Source organism: Microcaecilia unicolor, chromosome 3 (assembly GCF_901765095.1).
Source record: "Microcaecilia unicolor chromosome 3, aMicUni1.1, whole genome shotgun sequence".
NCBI lineage: Eukaryota > Metazoa > Chordata > Amphibia > Gymnophiona > Siphonopidae > Microcaecilia > Microcaecilia unicolor.
The window spans coordinates 411,197,875-411,219,652 of NC_044033.1; the positions used below are offsets into that span (position 1 = coordinate 411,197,875).

The following is a 21,778-nucleotide window of genomic DNA, read 5'->3' on the forward strand; positions in this document are numbered from 1 at the left end:
GTGCAACAGGACCATCTCTGGCAAGGACACCCATTCTTGGTGTTTTTCAGTGTTTAGGGCCTGACCATATCCCTTCTAACCTATGTTTTGTCTTCATATGAAGAAAAGGACCCAGTTGGCTAGAGAGGCTCAGTAAGAGAAACTGTTTGGAGCCACGTCCAAAGCCTCGACATTGGTATCTTTATCGGTGTCTTCAGTATCGGTGTCAAGAGTTGCATTGGTCTGCATGGCTGTGAGACCCTTAGACACTGTGGAGTGACTGTGTATCGAGTGGCTGTCCAAGCATCTTCACATTGGCCGCTGTGCAGGCCCCCAGGGACTGCTCAGCATTGGACCCAACTGAGGCGGTGAGGATTTGGCAACATCCTATTAGGCACCAAGGAGCGTTGATGATCGGCATCGATTGCCCTCAACGCATGGTGCCAGGAGCTCTGGGAAACCGAGGGATTACCCGGTACCCAAGAAGCATCGGCGCTGGAAGGACCGCTCCCCCTTCATATAAGAGATCTGATGTGTGGGTCTCTATGCAGCCAGGACCAGGCACCTGCTTTGACCCCAGCAGTTCAGCAGCCTGTCTCTACACCGACACCCCAGCCTTTCCTTCTTTCAGTCCTCGATGAGTTTTTTTCTCAGTGGAGGAGGGTGAATAGTGGAATGCCACGGGGATCTGTACTGGGACTGGTGCTATTTAACATATTTATAAATAATCTGGAAAAACAGAATGACGAGTGAGGTGATTAAATTTGCAGATGACAAAATTATTCAAAGTTGTGAAAACACATGCGGATTGTGAAAATTACAGAAAGACCTTATGAAACTGGAAGTCTGGGCATCCAAATGGCAGATGAAATTTAATGTGGGCAGATGAAATTTAATGTGGACAAATGCAATGTGATGCACATTGGGAAGAATAATCTGAATCATAGTTACCTGATGGTAGGGTCCACCTTAATAATTAGCATTCAAGAAAAAGATCTAAGTGTCATTGTAGAGAATACGCTGAAATCTTCTGCCTAGTATGCAACGACGGCCAAAAAAGCAAGCTGGATGCTACAAATTATTAGGAGAAGGTTGCAAAATAAGACCAAGAATATTATAATGCCTCATCGCTCCATGGTGCGACCTCACCTTGAGTATTGCGTTCAATTCTGGTCGCCGTATCTGAAAAAAGATATAGCGAAATTAGAAAAGGTTCAAAGAAGAGCTACCAAAATGATAAAGGGGATGGAATTTCTCCCAGTTGAGGAAAGGAGTTAGGGCTCTTCAGCTTGGAAAAGAGACGGCTGAGTGGGCATATGATTGAGGTCTATAAAATCCTGTGTGGTGTAGAATGGGTAGAAGTGAATTGATTTTTCTCACTCTTTCAAAAAGTACAAAGTCCAGGGGACACTCAATGAAATTACATGAGAATACTTTTAAAACAAATAGGAAATATTTTTTCACTGAAAGAATAGTTAAGCTCTGGAACTCGCTGCCAGAGGACGTGGTAACAGTGATTAGCATATGGGTTAAAAAAAAGGTTTGGACAATTTCCTTGAGAGAATGTCCACAGTCTGTTATTGAGATGGACATGGAGGAAACCTTTGCTTGCCCCGGGATTGGTAGCATTGACTGTTGCTACTACTTGGGTTTCTGCCAGGTACTTGTCACCTGGATTGGCCAGTGTTGGAAGCTGGATACTAGGCTAGATGGACCATTGGTCTGACCCAGTATGGTTTATGTTCTTATGCTTTTCCTGCTCTCTCACAGCAGATGGGAAGGCACTCACACATGCACGATGGGAGCGTGGCATGTGCTCTTAAAGTTGTACAAAACGTTTCAAGCTCTGGACCGGGCAACGCAGGACGCATTACCCACATGTGAGAATATATGGCCTGCTGTCCTCTGAGAATATCTTCTTCATGTTAGTATCTCCACTTGTCTATCACAGAAGAGTATCAGAAAAATATGAAGACTTTTTAAAGGGTACAGAGTTTCTTATGGGACATCTCATTACAAGACCCAACCTTGACATTACATATTCAGTCATTTACTTTTTTTTTTTGTGTAATTCTGAGAACTTTTCACCCAATAAAGGTTATAAAACACCCTTCAATATAGCTTCATCATTATATTGCAATATACAAAATATCAGATCATAAAAGTACTTAGCCCAAATCCTGAAGCAGCTGCCGAGAACATCCTTTGCATCACTCGACACCCACACACAAAAAGGGAAAAAGGTGTTAAAATGTCAACATGGCATTTCAGCAGTCTTTATCTGCCTGCACCCAGAGTTTGCTGTCTTTTTTGTTCGGATCGCAAACAGCTGAAAAAAAGGGACCAACAGAGAAGTGAAAAGAATTGATCGTAGCTTTATTTTCAGATAAAACATCTACATTTCAAACTTACATGTGACTTCAAAGGAGACTATTGCTAACGTATCATTAAAAAAGTAAGCACATCGGGCCAAGATGGTATCTATATATTTAAAAAAAAAACGCCAAAAGTAACAGATATGCAGTGTCATCACGAAAAACCAGAATTTTAAGCATCAATTCTATCAATTACCAATACCAATCATCTCTGCTGTAGTGTTCATTGATTCAATGATAAAATATCAGTCCAGTTGTGTATTTGTCAGATCAGTCCCTAAAGGTTCACTAGCTTTTGCTCAGCCTCTGACTTGGCCTACCATTTCCCCATTACCAGATTTATCAAGGAAGCCTTGTAAGGTAACTTTCAAAGACTGAAAAATGAAATGGACGTCCCTATGATGCTAAAGATTGATCATCTTATTTTTTGTCACATTAACATGTTTACCAATGATAAGATTTAGATGCTCTCAAATCCAAAGCTTTACTCCACTACATTCACAGAATTCCCCCAGAATTAAACATTCCTGCTTCCTGCAGAGGACATTATAAACTCCAGTTCACTGGGGCCATCAAATGATCTGGATAACCAAAGTGTGAAAATTAACTACAAAATGATCCATTTTATTTAAATAAATCTGGTGCATATTCAGGTGAATATTTAATCAGTTAGACCTTGAGTATGGGGTTTCAGGGGTAGCAGAATACCTTTATCATGGGAGAGGCCAAACAAATCAGCTTGTCATCCCCCCCCCCCCCCCCCCCCAGCTCTCTAGTTGCTGATGCCATGTTGGGCTAAGTATTGAAAAGACCGTGGCCCCCAGTGACTCTTCCCATTCTCCTACCTAGGCAGGGCTTGACCCTTTCAGATCCATAACCCTTAGTTCAAAACTTCTCAAACTGTGGATCGGGACCCCCAAACCTTCATTTTGGGGGTCTCAACTTGGGTGGGCTCTCCATAGATGCATCGTTCTGCATTTCTAGGAGTATATCACAATTTTATTTGGCTGCAATCACAGCCACCTAAGGATTGATAAGCACTGCTCAAATTCATCTTTTATTTAGAGAACTTCATTATTTAGGCAGAGTCTGATTTATGAGATGTTTTCATGCAGTCAAATAACAAGGTGACGTAAATCTCACTATTGTGTGATATCCTGTACAGTTTTTGCTGAGCAGTAAGAAGTTTTAAGAGTGTAGACAAGGTCAGTCAGTAATTCAGCAGTCTGATTGCTTTGTGGTGGACCAACACACTTTATTCCATTTTCACAGTAGTAAAACCATTCAAGATGTCTGTGGTACAATTTAATCACCCAGTCCGACTGTTCATGGTTCTGTGGCTTAGCAGTAATGTTGGGTTTTCATGTCTGCCTGTGTTAACTGTTGTGTTTATGTATTATGAGGAAGTGATGTGTTTTGCTCCTAGGAGCATGGAGAAAGCTATGGACCAGAAAGTAACCTATCTGTGAGTTTTTCTCTACATGACGTTTGGGGAAAAGGGAACAAACTTAGAGTAACTTATTCTACAGGACTTAAAAAAAAATATCAGTCAGAAGAACAATGGTCAGTAATAAGTATGTGGGCAGACTAGATGGACCGTGCAGGTCTTTTTCTGCCATCATCTACTATGTTACTATTCTTAATTGCTAGCCTTATTTTTGACCAGTCTATGCTTATAACTATTAACCTCATTTGAAAAAGAAAAATTGAGTTCCAGTATTAATTTCCTGAGCTTTATGGGTGAAGATTATGAATATTTATATTTGGTTTTGTTTAACAATTTTCTGTTAGTGAAATATACAAATATGTAATAACTTTTTATTATACAATGACAATTTTTTTTTCTAGGTGGCCCAAACATGTGGGCCATTACCACAGAGGAGCGGAGTAAACATGACAAGCAGTTTGACAGCCTGAAGCCTGTAGGAGGGTATGTTACAGGTGAGTTTGTTTTCTGTTATTTGCGTTTTGAATGTCTTTTGATACATATTTGAGAACTTGGTATAATTTGTCTTGCCTCCCTTGAACCTTGGACAGGATAACATTCTATGCATGAGCACTTGGTCCTACAACTCCTTGAAGAGTTCTTATCTTGACTAGTAATGCTGATTTAATTTTTCAAATTTGAAAAATCTAGTAAGTAAATACTGTAACTGAAATATTGGCAACTGAATGGCTGTTAAACCTATTTTCCTCACAATAAATTTGTTGCAAAATACCTCTGTTCTCGTTTTTCAAATACAGTATGTTTAATAATAGTCAAAAAAATTTTTGACACGTGGAGGGCACCTAAGTTTTCCTGAGGAGGTCCTTGCAGGATGTCCTGGCGAAGGGACGGGAAACCTGTATTATCGAAACAAGATGGGCGTCAATCTTTCCTTTCGATAATACAGTCGGGGACGCCCAAATCGTGAAATTTAGGTCGACCTTAGAAATGGTCATCCTTAGAGATGGTTGTCCCCAATTTTCGGCGATAATGGAAACCAAGGACACCCATCTCAGAAACGACCAAATCCAAGCCATTTGGTCGTGGGAGGAGCCAGCATTCGTAGTGCACTGGTCCCCCTCACATGCCAGGACACCAACCGGGCACCCTAGGGGGCACTGCAGCAGACTTCATAAATTGCTCCCAGGTGCATAGCTCCCTTACCTTGTGTGTTGAGCCCCCCCAAACCACCCGAAAACCCACTCCCCACCACTGTACACCACTACCATAGCCCTAAGGGGTGAATGGGGGCACCTACATGTGGGTACAGTGGGTTTCTGGTGGGTTTTCAAGGGCTCACATTTACCACCACAAGTGTAACAGGTGGGGGGGGGGGGGGGATATGGGCCTGGGTCTGCCTGCCTGAAGTGCACTGCACCCACTAAAACTGCTCCAGGGACATGCATACTGCTGTCATGGAGCTGGGTATGACATTTGAGGCTGGCAAAAAATATTTAAATTATTTTTTTAGGGTGGGAGGGGGTTGGTGACCACTGGGGGAGTAAGGGGAGGTCATCCCCGATTCCCTCCGGTGGTCATCTGGTCAGTTCGGGCACCTTTTTGAGGCTTGGTTGTAACAAAAAATGGACCAAGTAAAGTCGCCCAAGTGCTCGTCAGGTTCACTATTATTTTTTCCATTATCGGTCGAGACCGCCCATGTGTTAGGCACACCCCAGTCTCGCCTTCGCTACGCTTCTGACACGCCCCCTTGAACTTTGGTCGTCCCCGCGAGGGAAAGCAGTTGAGGATGCCCAAAATCGGCTTTCGATTATGCCGATTTGGGTCGAAAGATGGGCGCCCTTCTCTTTCGAAAATAAGCCTGATCTTTTTGGCCATAATACCTGGTCTGTATATGGGAGCAGAGTGCAATTTTTCAGTTACTTCTAGAGCAGTTCCTTAATGTGTGTATCATACACTGAGCACCTGATTTTTCATCCAACTTTCGGAGGACACTTACCGTATATACTTGAGTATAAATTGAGATTTTTTGGCCCATAAAAAGGGACAAAATTGAATTCTCTGTTTATACTCTGGTCTGCTGGCATTCCTCCACTTTCCCCCATCCCCCGTTGTGACAGGTACTATTTCCCTCTTTTCCCTGTGCTATCCCTCCTTCACCGCTCTCGCTGCCATCTCCCCCTCCTCCTGAACAGAGAGAACCCCACTCTCAACACACCTGTAGGTCTGCCCCCCCCCCCCCCCCCCCAGGCCTACCATTTTGCCTGGTGGTCTAGTGGAGTGTCAGGGTAGGAACTGTTTTCATGCATGCCTGTCTATGCTGTCTTCCTCTTTGAAAATGGTTTCACGAGATGAGATTGCTGCTGGAAGTCACATCCTCCATTTTGAGATTTAATTTGCTATTGGCATGTGAGAATAGCTCTTGCCCCGACTCTCTAGTAGACCACCAGGCAGAAGGGGAGGGGGAGGGTGGGCCTATGGGTGTATTGGGAGGGGGTTCTCTCTGTTCGGGGGGGGGGGAGGGGGAAGGGAAAAGAGGAATTATAGACACAACATTGGGGGAGGGGAGAAGGAGTAGACAACTCAAATATAAATCAGGGGTTTATATTCTGGTAAACATTCTCTCCCCCTTTTATTTTTTTAGGGGAAAAATGTTATCTTGGTTTATATTTGAGTATATATGGTAAATACATATATTAGACGTCATATCAAAAATGCCCCTCCACTTAACTTTGTAAGTCTAAGTGCTTTGAAAATACGTCTCATTATCTCTCAGTTCAGTCGAGTGATGCCACCTTCTTGTGCACTTAATCAGTCCTGCTAGCCATGGAAAACATCTGTTATAAGCAATAAACAATACTTTCCTGGAGTGCTTCCTTTTCTGTAGCATGTTTGTAATTTGTGTGCATAGTTTCTGTTCCTAAATTAGTAAGGTGTTTTCCTTGCTTTTTTTTTTCTGAAAATTGTCATATGTTATGTCCCAATTTTCCATGTTGGCTAGGTTACACAAGTGTTCTTTGTCTAGCCTGTTCAGGCTTCCTGTTCTTGGGTTTGACCTGGTAGCCTAGATTGAGTCAACACGATGTCCTAAAGGGCATAGTGTTCTAATAATTGCATATCAATAGAAATCAAACAAAATAAAACATGGAAAAAGAAAATAAGATGATACCTTTTTTATTGGACATAACTTAATACATTTCTTGATTAGCTTTCGAAGGTTGCCCTTCTTTGCAACCTTCGAAAGCTAATCAAGAAATGTATTAAGTTATGTCCAATAAAAAAGGTATCATCTTATTTTCTTTTTCCATGTTTTATTTTGTTTGATTTCTATTGATAACCTTTAAGAGTGGACTAACACGGCTACCACACCTCTCTAATAATTGCACTAATCCTGGGGAAAACTAGATTCAGTACAGGTTATACTTTGTATTAGACGATCATAAGAACTGATAATAAACATGAGCTTTAAAGACCTCATGGATCCCACCTTTACATTGCTATATAATAAGGGATAGAATAGTCCCTCATGTTCACCTGCCTCCTTTCCTCTCTCACAAAGAAAAAACAGTTCAAATAATACAAGGGCATCAATGGACATGCTACAGTTTAGCTTATTTGCGTGAAAACAATTTTGTAAAACTTTCATCCATTCATGTTTGAGATGACAGAGACAGCCAAAAATGTCTTCAGAACTGTACCTGTGTTTTCACATTTCAGTTCCACCCCACCCCCCCAAAAAATCTCGACTCAAAGTGAAATGTGAACGAAGACTCTTTATCCCTGTGACTTAAGGACAAATATAATACTTATCTATTTTAACACTAGTGGTGAGCTAGAAACTTAGCTCCTAGCTGGGGACCATGTTAAAAAAAAATGTAGTGGTAACCCTTGGATAATGGAGTCATAAGGTAAGGGAGTCAAAATAGTTAATTCTTTTAGCCAGATATTGGTTGAGATGTGGAAGAAAATAAGGGAAATGTGATTTGACTAGACAACCAATTTCAGGACCATTCTATTTAATTTACAAAGGAGCTTAGTTCTGAGAGGATGGACCCAATTTATGGGGACTGGGAGCAAGCGCAGTTGAAGGTGCTGGACAGTTTATTTGCCAAGGGAATATTCTGGAGTGGGAGGAGCTGGTGGAGGAACATGAGGAGAACAAGGGACAAATTTCTATACTGGCAAGTTAGGCATTATATAAAACATAGGGCCTTGAAGGATTTATTAGAAGTTGACACCCCAATTCAGAGTGCTGTGATGATGAGGCTTAGCAAGGGAAGAATAGCAGAGTATTGGAACCAGGTGGAAGTTCCTATTTTTAGAGGTAATAGAAAAAGATGGATGGGAGCAGGAGGGGAGGATGGGGCGATGGAGAATCGCTGGACATGGATGGGAGCGGGAGGGAGGGCAGGGGAGGGAGGAGAATCGCTGGGTATGGATGGGTAGAGGGGGGACAGGGGAGAGAATTGCTGGGCATGGATGGGTAGAGGGGGGCAGGGGAGAGAATTGCTGGGCATGGATGGGTAGAGGGGGCAGGGGAGAGAATTGCTTGGCATGGATGGGTAGAGGGGGGCAAGGGAGAGAAGATAAATGCTGGGCATGGATGGGTAGAGGGGGGCAGGGGAGCGAAGAGAATTGCTGGGTATGGATGGGTAGAGGGGGGCAGGGGAGAGAGGAGAGTTTCAGGACATGGATGGAGAGGAGGGCAAGTGAAATTCTGGACATGGATGGAGGGGAGGGAAGGGAGAGAGAAGAAATGCTGGACATGGAGGGAAGATAGAGGAAGGAGATTAGATGAGGGAAAAGGAAGCGAGGAGAGAAACTGCACATGGATGGAGAAAATAGGCATAAGCTGGATCCACTGTACAGTCAAGTCTGCGGAGGACCAGAAATGAAGAAGAAAGGAGGAAAGAAAAGAAATAAATGGAAAGGAAGCCCTGGAAACAGAGTCAAGGGAAAAGATAGAGAGCAGCAGAATCAGATACTGGGCCAGCATGGTCAGAGAAACAAAGTCACCAGACAACCAAAGGTAGAAAAAAATAATTTTATTTTCATTATAGTGATTGGAATATGTCCACTCTCAGAATCAGGTGCTGAACGTTAAAAGTTTATATTTATTTACTTATTTATGGCATTTTATCCCATATTAAACATGAATTAGATTGGAACCTGGGATCATTTAATTTTTTTTCCTGGAGAGAGTAATGCATTGCCCCCCCCCCCCCCCCCCGGCTATAGCCAGCTCTGCAATTTTGGGGGGGGGGGGCGCAGAGGTGGACGGGGGAGAGAGCCTGTTGTTAAAAATTTACCAGCACACCACTGGTTGGAGGCCTATTCTGTTGTCTTTTTGGGGTTCTAACTTTGTTGTATTTTGATGCTGTAAACTGTGTAATATTTAATGATTAGCATTATATCAAGTTTGCAGTAATAAGAATTTCTTTCTTAATGAAAGGATAATCTGATTTTATAAGCAGTGGAATTAATTCCTTCTATCTGTGTTTTTCTTTTCAGGAGATCAGGCTCGCACCTTCTTTTTACAGTCAGGTCTGCCAGCCCCAGTCCTGGCTGAGATATGGTAAAGTACTTTTTTCAGACAGTCCAGAATTTCCTGTACTAGTTCTATTTTATTTTATTCTGTTTTTTAAAATTCTTTTTAATACCTGTATTTTAAAATGTTTTCAAGAGTAAGACAGATTGATTAAAATGCTGCGTTGAGAGCCAGCCTGGTAGCTGAGTGTCAAGTGCTGCTGTAAGGAGGACTTGGGTTTGCCTCGCAGGTCAGGCCTCTATTTCCCAGCCTAGGGTCAGAATTGCTATGATCATGCCTAGTGGTCAGATGGGCCCATGATAGAAGGGTTCCAGAAACAGAGCTGCTGCACGGCTCCTATCTCAGAACATTTGCTAAGTGAGTTGAGAGGGGTTATAAAATAAAGGAAAAAAAATCTCCAGATTATATTATATTACAAATGCAGATAAAGGCTTATGGCATTAGATTCCAGTTCTATTTCTGATTGAGCTGGAAGCTGAAAAGGAACAGAAGAAAACTGCCAGTACTCTGTTTTGTATTTAATTAACAGGATGAAACTTGGTCTTATGTACTATCTTGGCTATAAATTTTGTTTATTTTGTATTTGTAATTCTCAAGGTGGGATTATAACACTTCTTGTATATAAGGCTTTTACAATCTAGGTGAATTCCGTATGCTGATTGTCCACACAAAAATGTCTTGCCCACAGTAAAGTGCAAATATAGTATAACCGTTTGAAAAATAACTAAGGAGAAATTCTTAAATATGAGGGGTGTGAAATGAATATAAGATGAGATCCTCAGTCGTCGTCTGCTGCTGAATACATAGGTATAAATTATGGGGTAAATATTCAGCTGGCGGCATTGAGTGTTTTGCTGACCGCCACTGGCGTTCTTCCCGGATATTCAATACTGGGCCATGTCTAGGCTTTGACAATGAATATCCGGTTTATGCGGCACAGCTAATACGTAGCCGATTAAGTCGATATTCAGGACTTAACTGGCCATGGGTTGCCGCATAAAGATAGGTCTGTGATTTATGTGGTCCCATTTATTTGGTTACCCTGGCCAGTTTAGCGCTGAATATCTGCTCTTGACCAGTGAAGTGCTGACTGTGTCCCTGGAACGCCTCCCAAATAGCTGGTTTTCACTTAGGTACTAACTGCTAATTTTCAGCAGTGATAACTTCTTAAGTTCCACTGAAAATTAGCAGATGGCCCCTAACAAACAATTTAACCGGTTAGCGGCTGTTTCCGGTCTGTTAAATCATTGTGAGTATTGACCAGTATATGTATAAATATTTACAGTATACATGTATATATAGAATATCTGAATAAAGGTGTTCTATATGTATAAGCCCGCAAATATTGGTGCTATACCTACAAGTCTAGTTTTCCTACATATTAGTCAAACATAAACCCCCGGAGTCTATATATGACCCTCAAAGTTGCGTACTCATAAGTACATAAGTATTGCCATACTGGGACAGACCAAAGGTCCATCAAGCCCAGCATCCTGTTCCCAACAGTGGCCAATCCAATTCACAAATACCTTGCAAGATCCCAAAAAGTACAAAACATTTTATGCTGCTTATCCCAGAAATAAGTAGTGGAGTTTCCGCAAGTCCATTTTAATAATGGTCTATGGACTTTTTCTCTAGGAAGCCGGCCAAACCTTTTTTAAAACCCCGTTAAGCTAACCGCCTTTACCTTATTCTCTGGCAACAAATTCCAGAGTTTAATTACACATTGAGTGAAGAAACATTTTCTCCGATTCGTTTTAAATAAGCTACTTCGTAGCTTCATCAAATGCCCCCTAGTCCTAGTATTTTTGGAAAGAGTAAACAAACGATTCACATCTACCCGTTACACTCCACACATTATTTTATAGACCTCTATCATATCTCCCCTCAGTCGTCTTTTCTCCAAGCTGAGGAGCCCTAGCCACTTTAGCCTGTCCTTATAGGGAAGTCGTCCCATCCCCTTTATCATTTTCGTTGCCTTTCTCTGCACCTTTTCTAATTCCACTATATCTTTTTTGTGATGCAGCGACCAGAATTGAACACAATATTTGAGGTGCGGTCACACCATGAGCGATACAAAGGCATTATAACGTCCTCATTTTTGTTTTCCATTCCTTTCCTAATAATACCTAACATTCTATTTGCTTTCTTAGCCGCTGCAGCACACTGAGTAGAAGGTTTCAACATATCGTCAACGATGACACCTAGATCCCTTTCTTGGTCTGTGACTCCTAGCGTGGAACCTTGCATTATGTAACTATAATTCAGGTTCCTCTTTCCCACATTCATCACATTACACTTGCTCAAATAAATTGGATAATGAGCTTTGAACCATCATTTATTGGGTGCTAACAACCAATTACTGATGTTAATTGGCACTCATAAAAATTTGTGCATGCATCTTGAATGTGCACTATTCTATAAGGCATGACACCTGTCTCACATGGCGTGTATCTCAAAAGGGGGCATGGCTACGGCCATGTTGGGAGTGTTCCAAAACGTTGCACACGGAATTACAGAATAGTGCCTATTGGCACTTAATATGGGCTCCGACATTTACACCGGGTTTCAGCAGGTGTAATTCCAGGTCCCAAAAGTTAGGCGCGGGATCCATGTTAAACCCTATTATATACAAGGTGCACACTCTTTATAAAATAGTGCTTAGTGCTGAAATTTTTTTTTTTTTTGTGCCTAACTTTCTGTACCGTTTATTGAATTCCCTCCATAATCTCTCTCTCTCTCTCTCTCTCTCTCTATATATATATATATATATCTATATCTATATCTATATCTATCTATATATATATATATATATATATATATATATATATAAGAGAGAGGCTGAATTTATCTGGATGCTAATTTTCTTTATTCTATGCGTTCATTAGCTCACTGCTACTAAAACAACTGCACTGGTTACCAGTAGAGTCTAGAATTAAAATTAAAAAAATTCTGACTTTAACACACACAATTTCTTACAACATAAAGCTTGATTGTTTAGCAAATCTGATCATTCCTTACACTCCACAACGCACACTACGTTCTTTGATAATAGATTAGTTATCCCTCACCCCCTTTAAGGCAAAGTGGGAATCTACAAGATCAAGTGGGGGTGGGGGGGTTAGCCCTAGCTCTTTGAAGGGCTTTACCACAATATTTCAGACTTTGACACCTCCTTAACTTTATTTCGGTTTGCTTTGAAGACCTATTTATTTCAGCTGACATTGGACTACTGCTAATTCTGCGTTAGAGATGTTTGAGTTTGAGGCAGTTGGTGACAGTTTCTGAGGTTTGTCTATATTTAGTGTGCATGATCCTATCTATATCTTGGGGAGTATGTATAGATGTCTTTTCTTTAACTTTGTGTTCCTTTCTGTGTTTTTAATTGATTGCTTTTAAATTGTATGTTAACCACCTCAACTCGGGCATAAAAGAGGCAATATAGCAAATAAATAAATGATATACAATAATATCCACCTAGTATGTATAATCTGTACATATTTGTGGCCACACCCCTAGAATGCCCATGCCCTGCCTTCCATTTATGCTGTATATATACTTATATAGAGCTATATGTGACCACCTCTGGGAAAACATGACTAAAGTCACCAGAAACAGCCTCTCCAAAACTACTTAATAAAACCGCTTTGAGTTGATTTTTATTACACAGGAGGTTAGAAAATCGTAAATTAGATAACGGACTAAACATGGAACTCCATTATCTCAATTTTGATTTTGGACTCATGAAATGAATATCAGCCATGCTTAACATTTTGGATCCATGGAAACATAGGGCATATGGGCTTTATTTGCCTACATTTTTCTATCTAGTCTGCCCATCCATGCCATCTGCAATCTACTTTCCCTTAGAGATCCTATGTACTTATCTCAAGCTCTGTTGAATTCAGGTACTATTTTTGTCTGCACCACTTCCACCGGGAGGCTGTTGCATAAATTCATCACTCTTTTCATGAAGAATTATTTCCTCAGGTTACTTCTGAGTCTATCCCCTTTCACCTTCATCATATGCCCCCTTGTTCCAGAGTTTCCTTTCATTTGCAAGAGACTCATCTCTTGTGCATTTATGCCGCACAAGTATTTAAGTGTCTCTATCATATCTCCCTTCTCCCACCTTTCTTCCAAAGAATACATATTGAGATCTTTAAGTCTGTCCCCATATGCTTTATATCGAAGACCACTGACCATTTTAGTAACCGCCCTCTGGACCGACTCCATCCTATTTATATCTTTTTGAATGTGCAGTCTCCAGAACTGCACACAATATTTCTCAATGATATCACACCAAAGTCTTATACAGGGGCATCATCATCTCCTTTTTCCTACTGGCCATTCCTCTCCCTATGCACCCAAGCATCCTTCTAGCTTTTGCGGTCGCTTTTTATACCTGTTTGGCCATATTAAGATATCACATACGATCATACCCAAGTCCCGCTCTTTTTTCGTGCACAAAAGTTCTTCACCCCTTAAACTGTATCACTCTCTCGGGGGGGGTTTTTCAGTCCAAATGCATGCCCCTGCATTTTTTAGTCTTTAAGCTGCCAAATTCCAGACCATATTTTTGCTTCACTAAGTCCTTCCTCATAGTATCCACACCATCAGGGATGTCTGCCCTATTGCAGATTTTAATATCATCCATAAAGAGGCAAACCTTACCAGACAGCCCTTCAGCAATATGGTTTACAAAAATGTTAACCTTGTGGCACGCCTCTGGTAACATCCTTTTCCTCAGAATAAGCTCCATTTACTACTACCCACCGTCTCCTTACACTCAATCATTTCCTAATCCAGTCAGTCACTTTAGGGCCCATACCAAGGGTGCTCTGTTTATTTATTAGTTGTCTATATGGAACTGTATCAAAGGCTTTGCTAAAATCTAAATAAACCACTCTAATGCTTTTCCTCAATCCAAATCTCTGGTCATCCAGTCAAAGAAATTAATCAGATTTGTTTGATAGGACCTGCCTCTAGTGAAACCATGGTTCCTCGGGTCCTGTAATCCATTGGATTGCATAAACTTTCCAAAAACTTTACTAGTTTCTGTTTTAAAATTGCTTCCATTAATTTACTTACCACAGAAGTCATACTTACCAGCCGATAGTTCCCATCCTCTTCCTTACTTCCACTTTTTTGGAGAGGGACCACATCTGCTCTTCTACAGTCCTTTGGGACCACTCCGCAACTTTAGTCATGTTTTCCCAGAGATGGTCACATATGTATAGTGGATTTAGATGTATAAAGCTATACATATAAGGTCCCTATATATTACTTACAAAAAGAAGTGTATATGTTCATCTCCGCACACAGTATATACTGCTGTTTGAATACTGACCCACAAAGTGTTAATGATCTAATGTAATCTAATTCATGTTTTATATACTGCTTTATCGCAACAGGAAGTTCCAGGCAGATTTATATAAAAAGAAACTCAGTCAAAAAATGAGGAATTTACTTAATAATAAAATAAATATAAAAACAAAATTTTAACCATCATAATTATTAAATAAAAGTTTTTGGCATCTTTCATAAATGCATACAATTTTGAATTGTACCCGGTAAATTATTCCAGATGGCAACTGCTTGAAAAGATGCTGTGGGAAAAAGGGCCCTGTGATGGGGGCCATTTTTCTTGTGCGCCAGGGCCCTTTTTACCACAGCGGGTAAAAAAAAGCCCCCAGCATACATGACCATGTGAGAGAACTTATACTGCATGGCCATGTGGCAAGGAGCCCTTGCCACCACCCATTGAGGTGGTGATAAGGGCTCCTTGGCTAACCCGGTGGTAACTGGGCAGCATTCGATGATGCCTGATTACCGCATGTGTTCCTCTACTTCTTTCACAATAGTGGTTGTAATCAATAAGAGAGATTCAGTACCATGTTGGGATCTTGGAATCTGAGACCAAATTGGGATATATGATAACATGAAAATCTATCAATATAATTAGCCAACTGATAATTGACCAATGTCTCCAATAGCTTAGTAAGCAGTGGAATTCCCACTATTGGTCTAAAACTAGAAGTAAGTGACAAATCCAAATTCTTAGCTTTTGGTATAGGAGTAAGGGCAATTGAACCCATCTCAACCGGAAGCTTCCCAGATGTCAATAAGGAATTAAAGTGGGCCTTTTACAAAACCGCGCTAGAGTTTTTAGCACACACTAAAAATAAGCGTGCACTAAGCGATACTGCGCCTTTGTAAAAGACCACTAAAGAAGGTCACAAACCAACAGTACTAGATGGATCTGTAAACAAAAAAGATGGACAAATATCTAAAACACAATGATATGATATGATACTTTTGGCAATGATGGTTGAAGATCTTTTGGAGTAATAGGTTTAAAGGAAGCCCATAACTGATCTACAGTTGTAATTGTTTCGGAAACAGAACCCACCGAGTATGAAACAAGTGATTGTAATTGATTCAATTACAGTAAAAAAAAAAAATTAGAGATGATCTTATTATTGATTCTTAATAAGATCTCCTCTGTAACCTTTTTTAAAAAATCGGCGTTACATTGGCCACCCTCCAATCTTCCGGTACCATGCTTGATTTTAAGGATAAATTACATATTACTAACAAAAGCTCCACAAGTTCATTTTTCAGTTCTATCAGTACTCTGGGATGAATACCATCCGATCCAGGAGATTTGCTACTCTTCTGTTTGTAGAACTGTTCCATTTCATTCTCCAGGTTTACAGAGAATTCATTAAGTTTCTCCGACTCGTCAGCTTCGAATACCATTTCTGGCACTGGTATCTCATCCAAATCTTCCTCGATGAAGACCGAAGCAAAGAATTCATTTAATCTGTTCGCTACGACTTTGTCTTCCCTGATCGCCCCTTTTACTCGGTCATCTAGCGGTCCAACTGATTCTTTTGCCGGCTTCCTGCTTTTAATATACCTAAAAAAATTGTTACTGTGTGTTTTGGCCTCCAATGCAATCTTTTTTTTTTTAATTCCCTCTTAGCCTTCCTTATCTGCGCTTTGCATTTGACTTGACATTCCTTATGCTGTTTCTTATTATTTTCAGTCAATTCCTTCTTCCATTTTCTGAAGGATTTTCTTTTAGCTCTAATAGCTTCCTTCACCTCGGCTGTTAGTAAGTGTTCTCTGAGGACAGCAGGCATATATTCTCACACCCCTCCCGCCTCCCATAGGAGTTGTCTTCATAGCTTTAGTATTATACTGCTGGTCCCGCGCAAGAGTGTTAGGCAGGAAGGTATCCATAGATGTGCGGTGGGGGCACTGCCTCAAAGTTTTAAAGTGGCAGTGCACTATCACAGTATCTGCACAGGGCTCTGTGGATGACCCTGCATGCGAGACTATATACCTGCTGTCCTTGGAAAACACCTGCTATATGTAAGTACCCTTGCTAAAAAATATAAAGAATTTCTGTTTAAGGTAATGATATAGATATTGAAGAATCCATTTCACCAGATTCTGAAGGAGACAAGCGATCTAGCTGAAGTACATTAAAAAAAACAAACAAACATTTTACCGGATACTTTATAACTCTTATTCCTCCTCCTCCTCAATACAAAATAAATGAAAACCTTTTTTTTCTTTTCCCTCCAAGGGCTCTTTCAGATTTGAACAAGGATGGGAAGATGGATCAGCTGGAATTTTCCATAGCCATGAAATTGATAAAATTAAAGCTCCAGGGCCAGCTCCTTCCTTTGGTTCTCCCTCCTGTGATGAAGCAAACCCCGGTTCTCTCTCCCTTATCTTCTGCTCGCTACGGTACTTATAACAAGTTTTGAAAAAGTTGTAATAGGAGCTTGCATAGCACTTTGATATGAATACAGAACATATTACCAATTATAAAACTAACCAATACTGCTGCCTGGGCTGGGGAAATTTAAAAAAAAATGTGTGTGTGTGTATATATGTATATATAATATATTGCTTTGTTTGATGTGTTCAGGTAAGATTGCTGATGTAGGCTTGCAAAATATATTTTGTATACAAACAGCTTGCATGATTGGGAAAGTGTGCTCATCTTTAAAGATCACTTTGTGAAATTGTAAATGAAGTTAGATTTGAGGATATTTTGCATATGGTTTCTAATGTTTTTCTAAATATTTTTCTGCATGTTTGTGCATTTTAAAATTTCAGTAAAACTTTAAAATGACTCAATATAAAAGAAAGTGTATTTTTATATCCCAATTAGGAATGGGAAGTATGCCAAATTTGTCAATCCCACCACCCATGCCTACAGTATTTCCCTTAGCACCTACCAACTCTGTGACTTCAGTGACCTCCTTTCCTCCCTTGATTATGTCTGGTCCTCTGGTGCCTTCTGCTAGCTCATCATCATTGCAAAATGGAACATCCAGTCTCCTCCAGCCTTTATCTGTGCCTTTGTCTTCAAGTAAGTACATAAAGACTCCATGCTTTAACAGTGAAAGTAAAGTAACTAGTCTTATCATTAGATAAGAAGCTAGTGTGATTTCAGGTGATTTGTATACATAAATGTGAATATTTTAGTTCCACTTTCAAAAACAGTTGTATTAATGTCAGTAACTACATCTCTTTAAGTCAGATGAGACTATATATAAGTATATCTGTACGTGAAGTTTGCACTTACTTGTGTTAAATTTTTGTTTCAGCACTGCCTCATTCTGCTTCTTTTAATATCCTTCCTGGAGGATATGTTGGCACCACTATGCAGAAGGCACAGTCATTGATTGATTTAGGTTCCAGCAGGTAAGTAACTGGTCAACAATATTGAAGTTTTAAAATTCTTGAGGTTCTGGTTGGAAAGTGACATTGCTGTGTACTGCCATGGGAAGGACCTGGGTTGATTGCAAGCTTTTGGAAGGAGTCTTGGTGTATGGTCCGTGTCTTAAGACTGTCATGACTGGGCCAGGGCTGGGGTAGGGATATAAAATGGGGGGGGAAATGCCCAAGTAATTGTGAATGAAGGCCTTATGGTGCTGGTTCCCAGCCTTGGTTTCATTTGAACTGAACTTCCCTCCCCCCCAACCAAAAAATAAAGATTTTCAAAGTATCTGACATTTGAGAGTTAAGAAAGCAGTTATTCTCCCTAGAATGCTAGTCAGATACAGATTGAGTTTATCTGAAAGCGTGGCCCTTGCTCATAATTTGAGTACTAGGGACAGTATTTGTTTCTCTGAAATCAGACAGACTAACTTAGTCATATATGTAAGTTTCATAAAAATAGATTTTCCAAAGCTTTCTAGAAAGGCCTAAAAGAATTTTTTGCTCATGGCACTAGGTCACCCCCAGTTTCTTCCAAATTCATTGGACATTTGTTCTTTAAAGCTGCCTGCTGTAGTTTAATTCAGTTTGGGGGTTCTTTTTTTTCTTTTGCCCTTGTACTAAAAAATATTCCGAATTCTTGTTTCGTTTTTTTGGCCTGTCAGGTAAATTTATTTCTTCTTTGTCCCCTCCTGAACTGGCCTGCAAAAACTTTTTTCTGACCTTTTGATTCTTTTGAAGAATTCTCATTTGATTTTTGCTTTACCAGTTTTTTCACATAATGTCAGAGATATAAACCAGTGGCTACAAGTTTTACCATGGATCAAGCAAAAAATGTCTATCGTTAATCATCACAAAGCTTCTTATAAATGTTTTGGACAAGGCCAAAACTCTCTAAGATGCCACCCATAGTAGCAGTTTGAGCCTGGAAGAGAACACTCCTCTCCATCCTTGGTGGAAGACTAACTGTGAAGTTGGCATTTGAAAGATTGATGTGAGAACTGTGAAGCTGCGGTGATTATTTGTGGTGAGGCTGTGGCTGCAGAGCCCTTGACTTCAGCTCTTTGGGCAGAGAACAGGCTCAGAATTCGAGAGGTTTTATTCCTCCCATTTGAGCCAAGATGGGCTCTAGGTGCTTGAATTTGTAGCCATAGAGAGCCAGCACTGAGTAGATGCTTCAGTTCATTGACAGATGCCTGTTGCAGTGATACTAGGGGCCCTGTTTACTAAGGCACATTAGCGTTTTTAACGATCCTACAATTAGCGCGTGTGCTAAACATGTAGGCGCCTATATGGATATTGTAGGTGCATACACAGTTAACGTGCGTTAAAAATGTTAATGCGCCTATAATGTGGCTTAGTAAACAGGACCCTAGGTTCCATGTTTTGTTTTGCCTTTTTTTTTTTCTGACATGTTCAAGTCCAGCACCAGACTTAACAATAAGCATTGCCAGAACTGGAGCACTTTGCATGGAAGCCTAGTCAGGTCTAAAGAGTCAAAAAGTTGCTGAGCAGGTGGATACCATTTCTCCATTCCTTCTTTCTTCCTAAAAAGCAGCAGATATGCCTTTCAAACCGAAGTAATCCGCTTCTCAGATGCCTTTAAAATTTTCATTTAATACTTTTTAAATGCAATCTGTGGAATTTCCAACTTTAAGTCTAGGAAATGTTGTTATCCAAATATGTTTCCAAGCAGCACAGAGAATTAATTCTTCCCATGACTCAGTCTGCTCACTTGGCACCAAAGCTCACTGCTAGCTCAGAGCCAATTAGCAGCACTCCAGCGGGGTAAAAAAACAGTCTAGACCTTTACCAGCTAAGAGAATGCGCAAGCGCTCCTGTTCTCTTTCTAGGCATGCAGCACCCAGTCAATGAAGTTACAAGTCTCCTACTTCTTCACCAGCGCTCTCTACACACAGCAGATTTTATTTATTTATTTATTTTGCACATTTATACCCCACGTTTTTCCCTACAGTTTTGCAGGCTCAAAGTGGCTTACAATGCACTGAATGGCTATTGCCAGATCAGAGATGAGATGGTTACAATCAAATTAGATAGAATAGAGGAAACAGGGAAAGTAGATAACAGGGAAAGGGTAAATGAGTCTAAAATGGTCCGTAGATATGCTGGTAGGAACAGCTGCAGGTTATAAGTTGAATCTGAGGAGTAGGCTGAACCTCTTCTGGCTGGAAGAGAGGTACGTCAACTGGACACACCAAGATGACCCTGCTTGATGGAAATGGAGTCCATTAACCGCTATTCCTGCTCCCATGGCAACTGGCGCAGCGACCCACACACTGTCTGACCTCTTCAGCATTCATCCTCACTGCTGCCTTCTGAGCTTCAGGAACTCTGTTTATCTGCAATGGGTTTTTCATAAACAGAAGAATAAATCAAACACACATTCCCATCTATCTTCTCTGGGAATTGATTCCTAAACTCTGCATTAGGTAGGAGTGGAGGAGTAGCATAATTGTTAGAGCTTCAGGCTGAGAACCAGGGAAACTAGGATTCAAAATGCCACTGAGGCTGGCTGTGATCTTGGACAAATCATTTAACTCCATTGCCTCAGATACAGAGTTATGGGTCAATATTTAAAATCCATGGTCAACATTTTTTTAAACACCAGCAGTAACATTTAAACATATGCCCTTTTATCTCTGTTCAGACAACAGAGCTGTTCTCTTCAACCACAGCACATTATTACCTTGGGCAGTGAACTGTGGGGTGCCACAGGGATCCATACTGTCTCCTCCCATTTTATTTAATATCTACCTCAAACCTCTGACTGAGCTGCTTCGGTTGATGGACACACATTTCTATATCTGTGCTGATGATTGAACCAGATCTACCCACGGCCCTGAGTAAACTGACTGCCTGTCTAACCACAACTCAGAAATGGACAAAAAACAACAAACTGCCTGAACCCAAGCAAAACAGAGATTTGTTGGGTACACAGCACAAGTAAACAAATACCTGCCTTCAAAATACCTTTTGGGTATGAACACCCCCTAAAATCACAGGTCAAGAATGTTGGGGTACTGCTAGACTCATCATTTACTCTGATCCCACAAATTCAAACAATCTTTAAAAATTGTTTCTATCTCCATATATTGATAAGATAAGGCTGACCTTGGTGGTCCATGCTATGTTAACATCACAACTAGACTACTGTAATGCCCTGTACACTGGTCAAACCAAAAGGAGTGTGAATCAGCTCCAACAAATTCAGAATACTGCATCATGACTGATAGAAGGCTGCAAGCGGCGTGACCACATTGCACATCTTACAGGGCTTATTATGGGAACATTGGGCACTAATGGGTTAAGACAAAATGGGCCAGAGTACTTACAGAATAAGTTAGCTCTTTACACACCTTTGAGACCTCTAAGGTTCTCTCAAGGAGCATCACTATCTATATCCTCATCATGATACTCGCCAACAAGCTTTCTCAGGAGTAGCCCCAATGTGCTGGAATTTACTCCCAGAGGGGCTATGTCTAAGTGAAGACTATCTCTACTTCAGGAAGCAGGTGAAAGCCTGGCTCTTCTCCCAAGCCTTTACTACATAGGGTGACTGACTATACACCACTCTGCACCTGGACTAGCTTGCTACATACACTGTAACTTAGACCAGTTCCTTATATATTGTTTAACTGTACAAAGAACTTGTCTAGAGTTTAGCCATCC

The 21,778-nt window shown here is 40.7% G+C and overlaps 1 protein-coding gene across 3 annotated transcripts in view; it reads left to right on the forward strand.

The window, feature by feature from the left end:
- Positions 1-21,778, forward strand: part of ITSN2 (intersectin 2) — a 353,877-nt gene that overhangs the window by 48,528 nt on the left and 283,571 nt on the right. For 2 of the 3 annotated variants that reach the window (XM_030198794.1, XM_030198796.1), the window contains exons 3-7: positions 4,203-4,295; positions 9,310-9,373; positions 16,944-17,107; positions 17,538-17,738; positions 17,977-18,073. In XM_030198794.1, coding sequence (XP_030054654.1) covers positions 4,203-4,295; positions 9,310-9,373; positions 16,944-17,107; positions 17,538-17,738; positions 17,977-18,073 — 619 coding nt within the window. The remainder of the gene's footprint in view (positions 1-4,202; positions 4,296-9,309; positions 9,374-16,943; positions 17,108-17,537; positions 17,739-17,976; positions 18,074-21,778) is intronic. The other variant, XM_030198795.1, reaches the window with a different exon arrangement.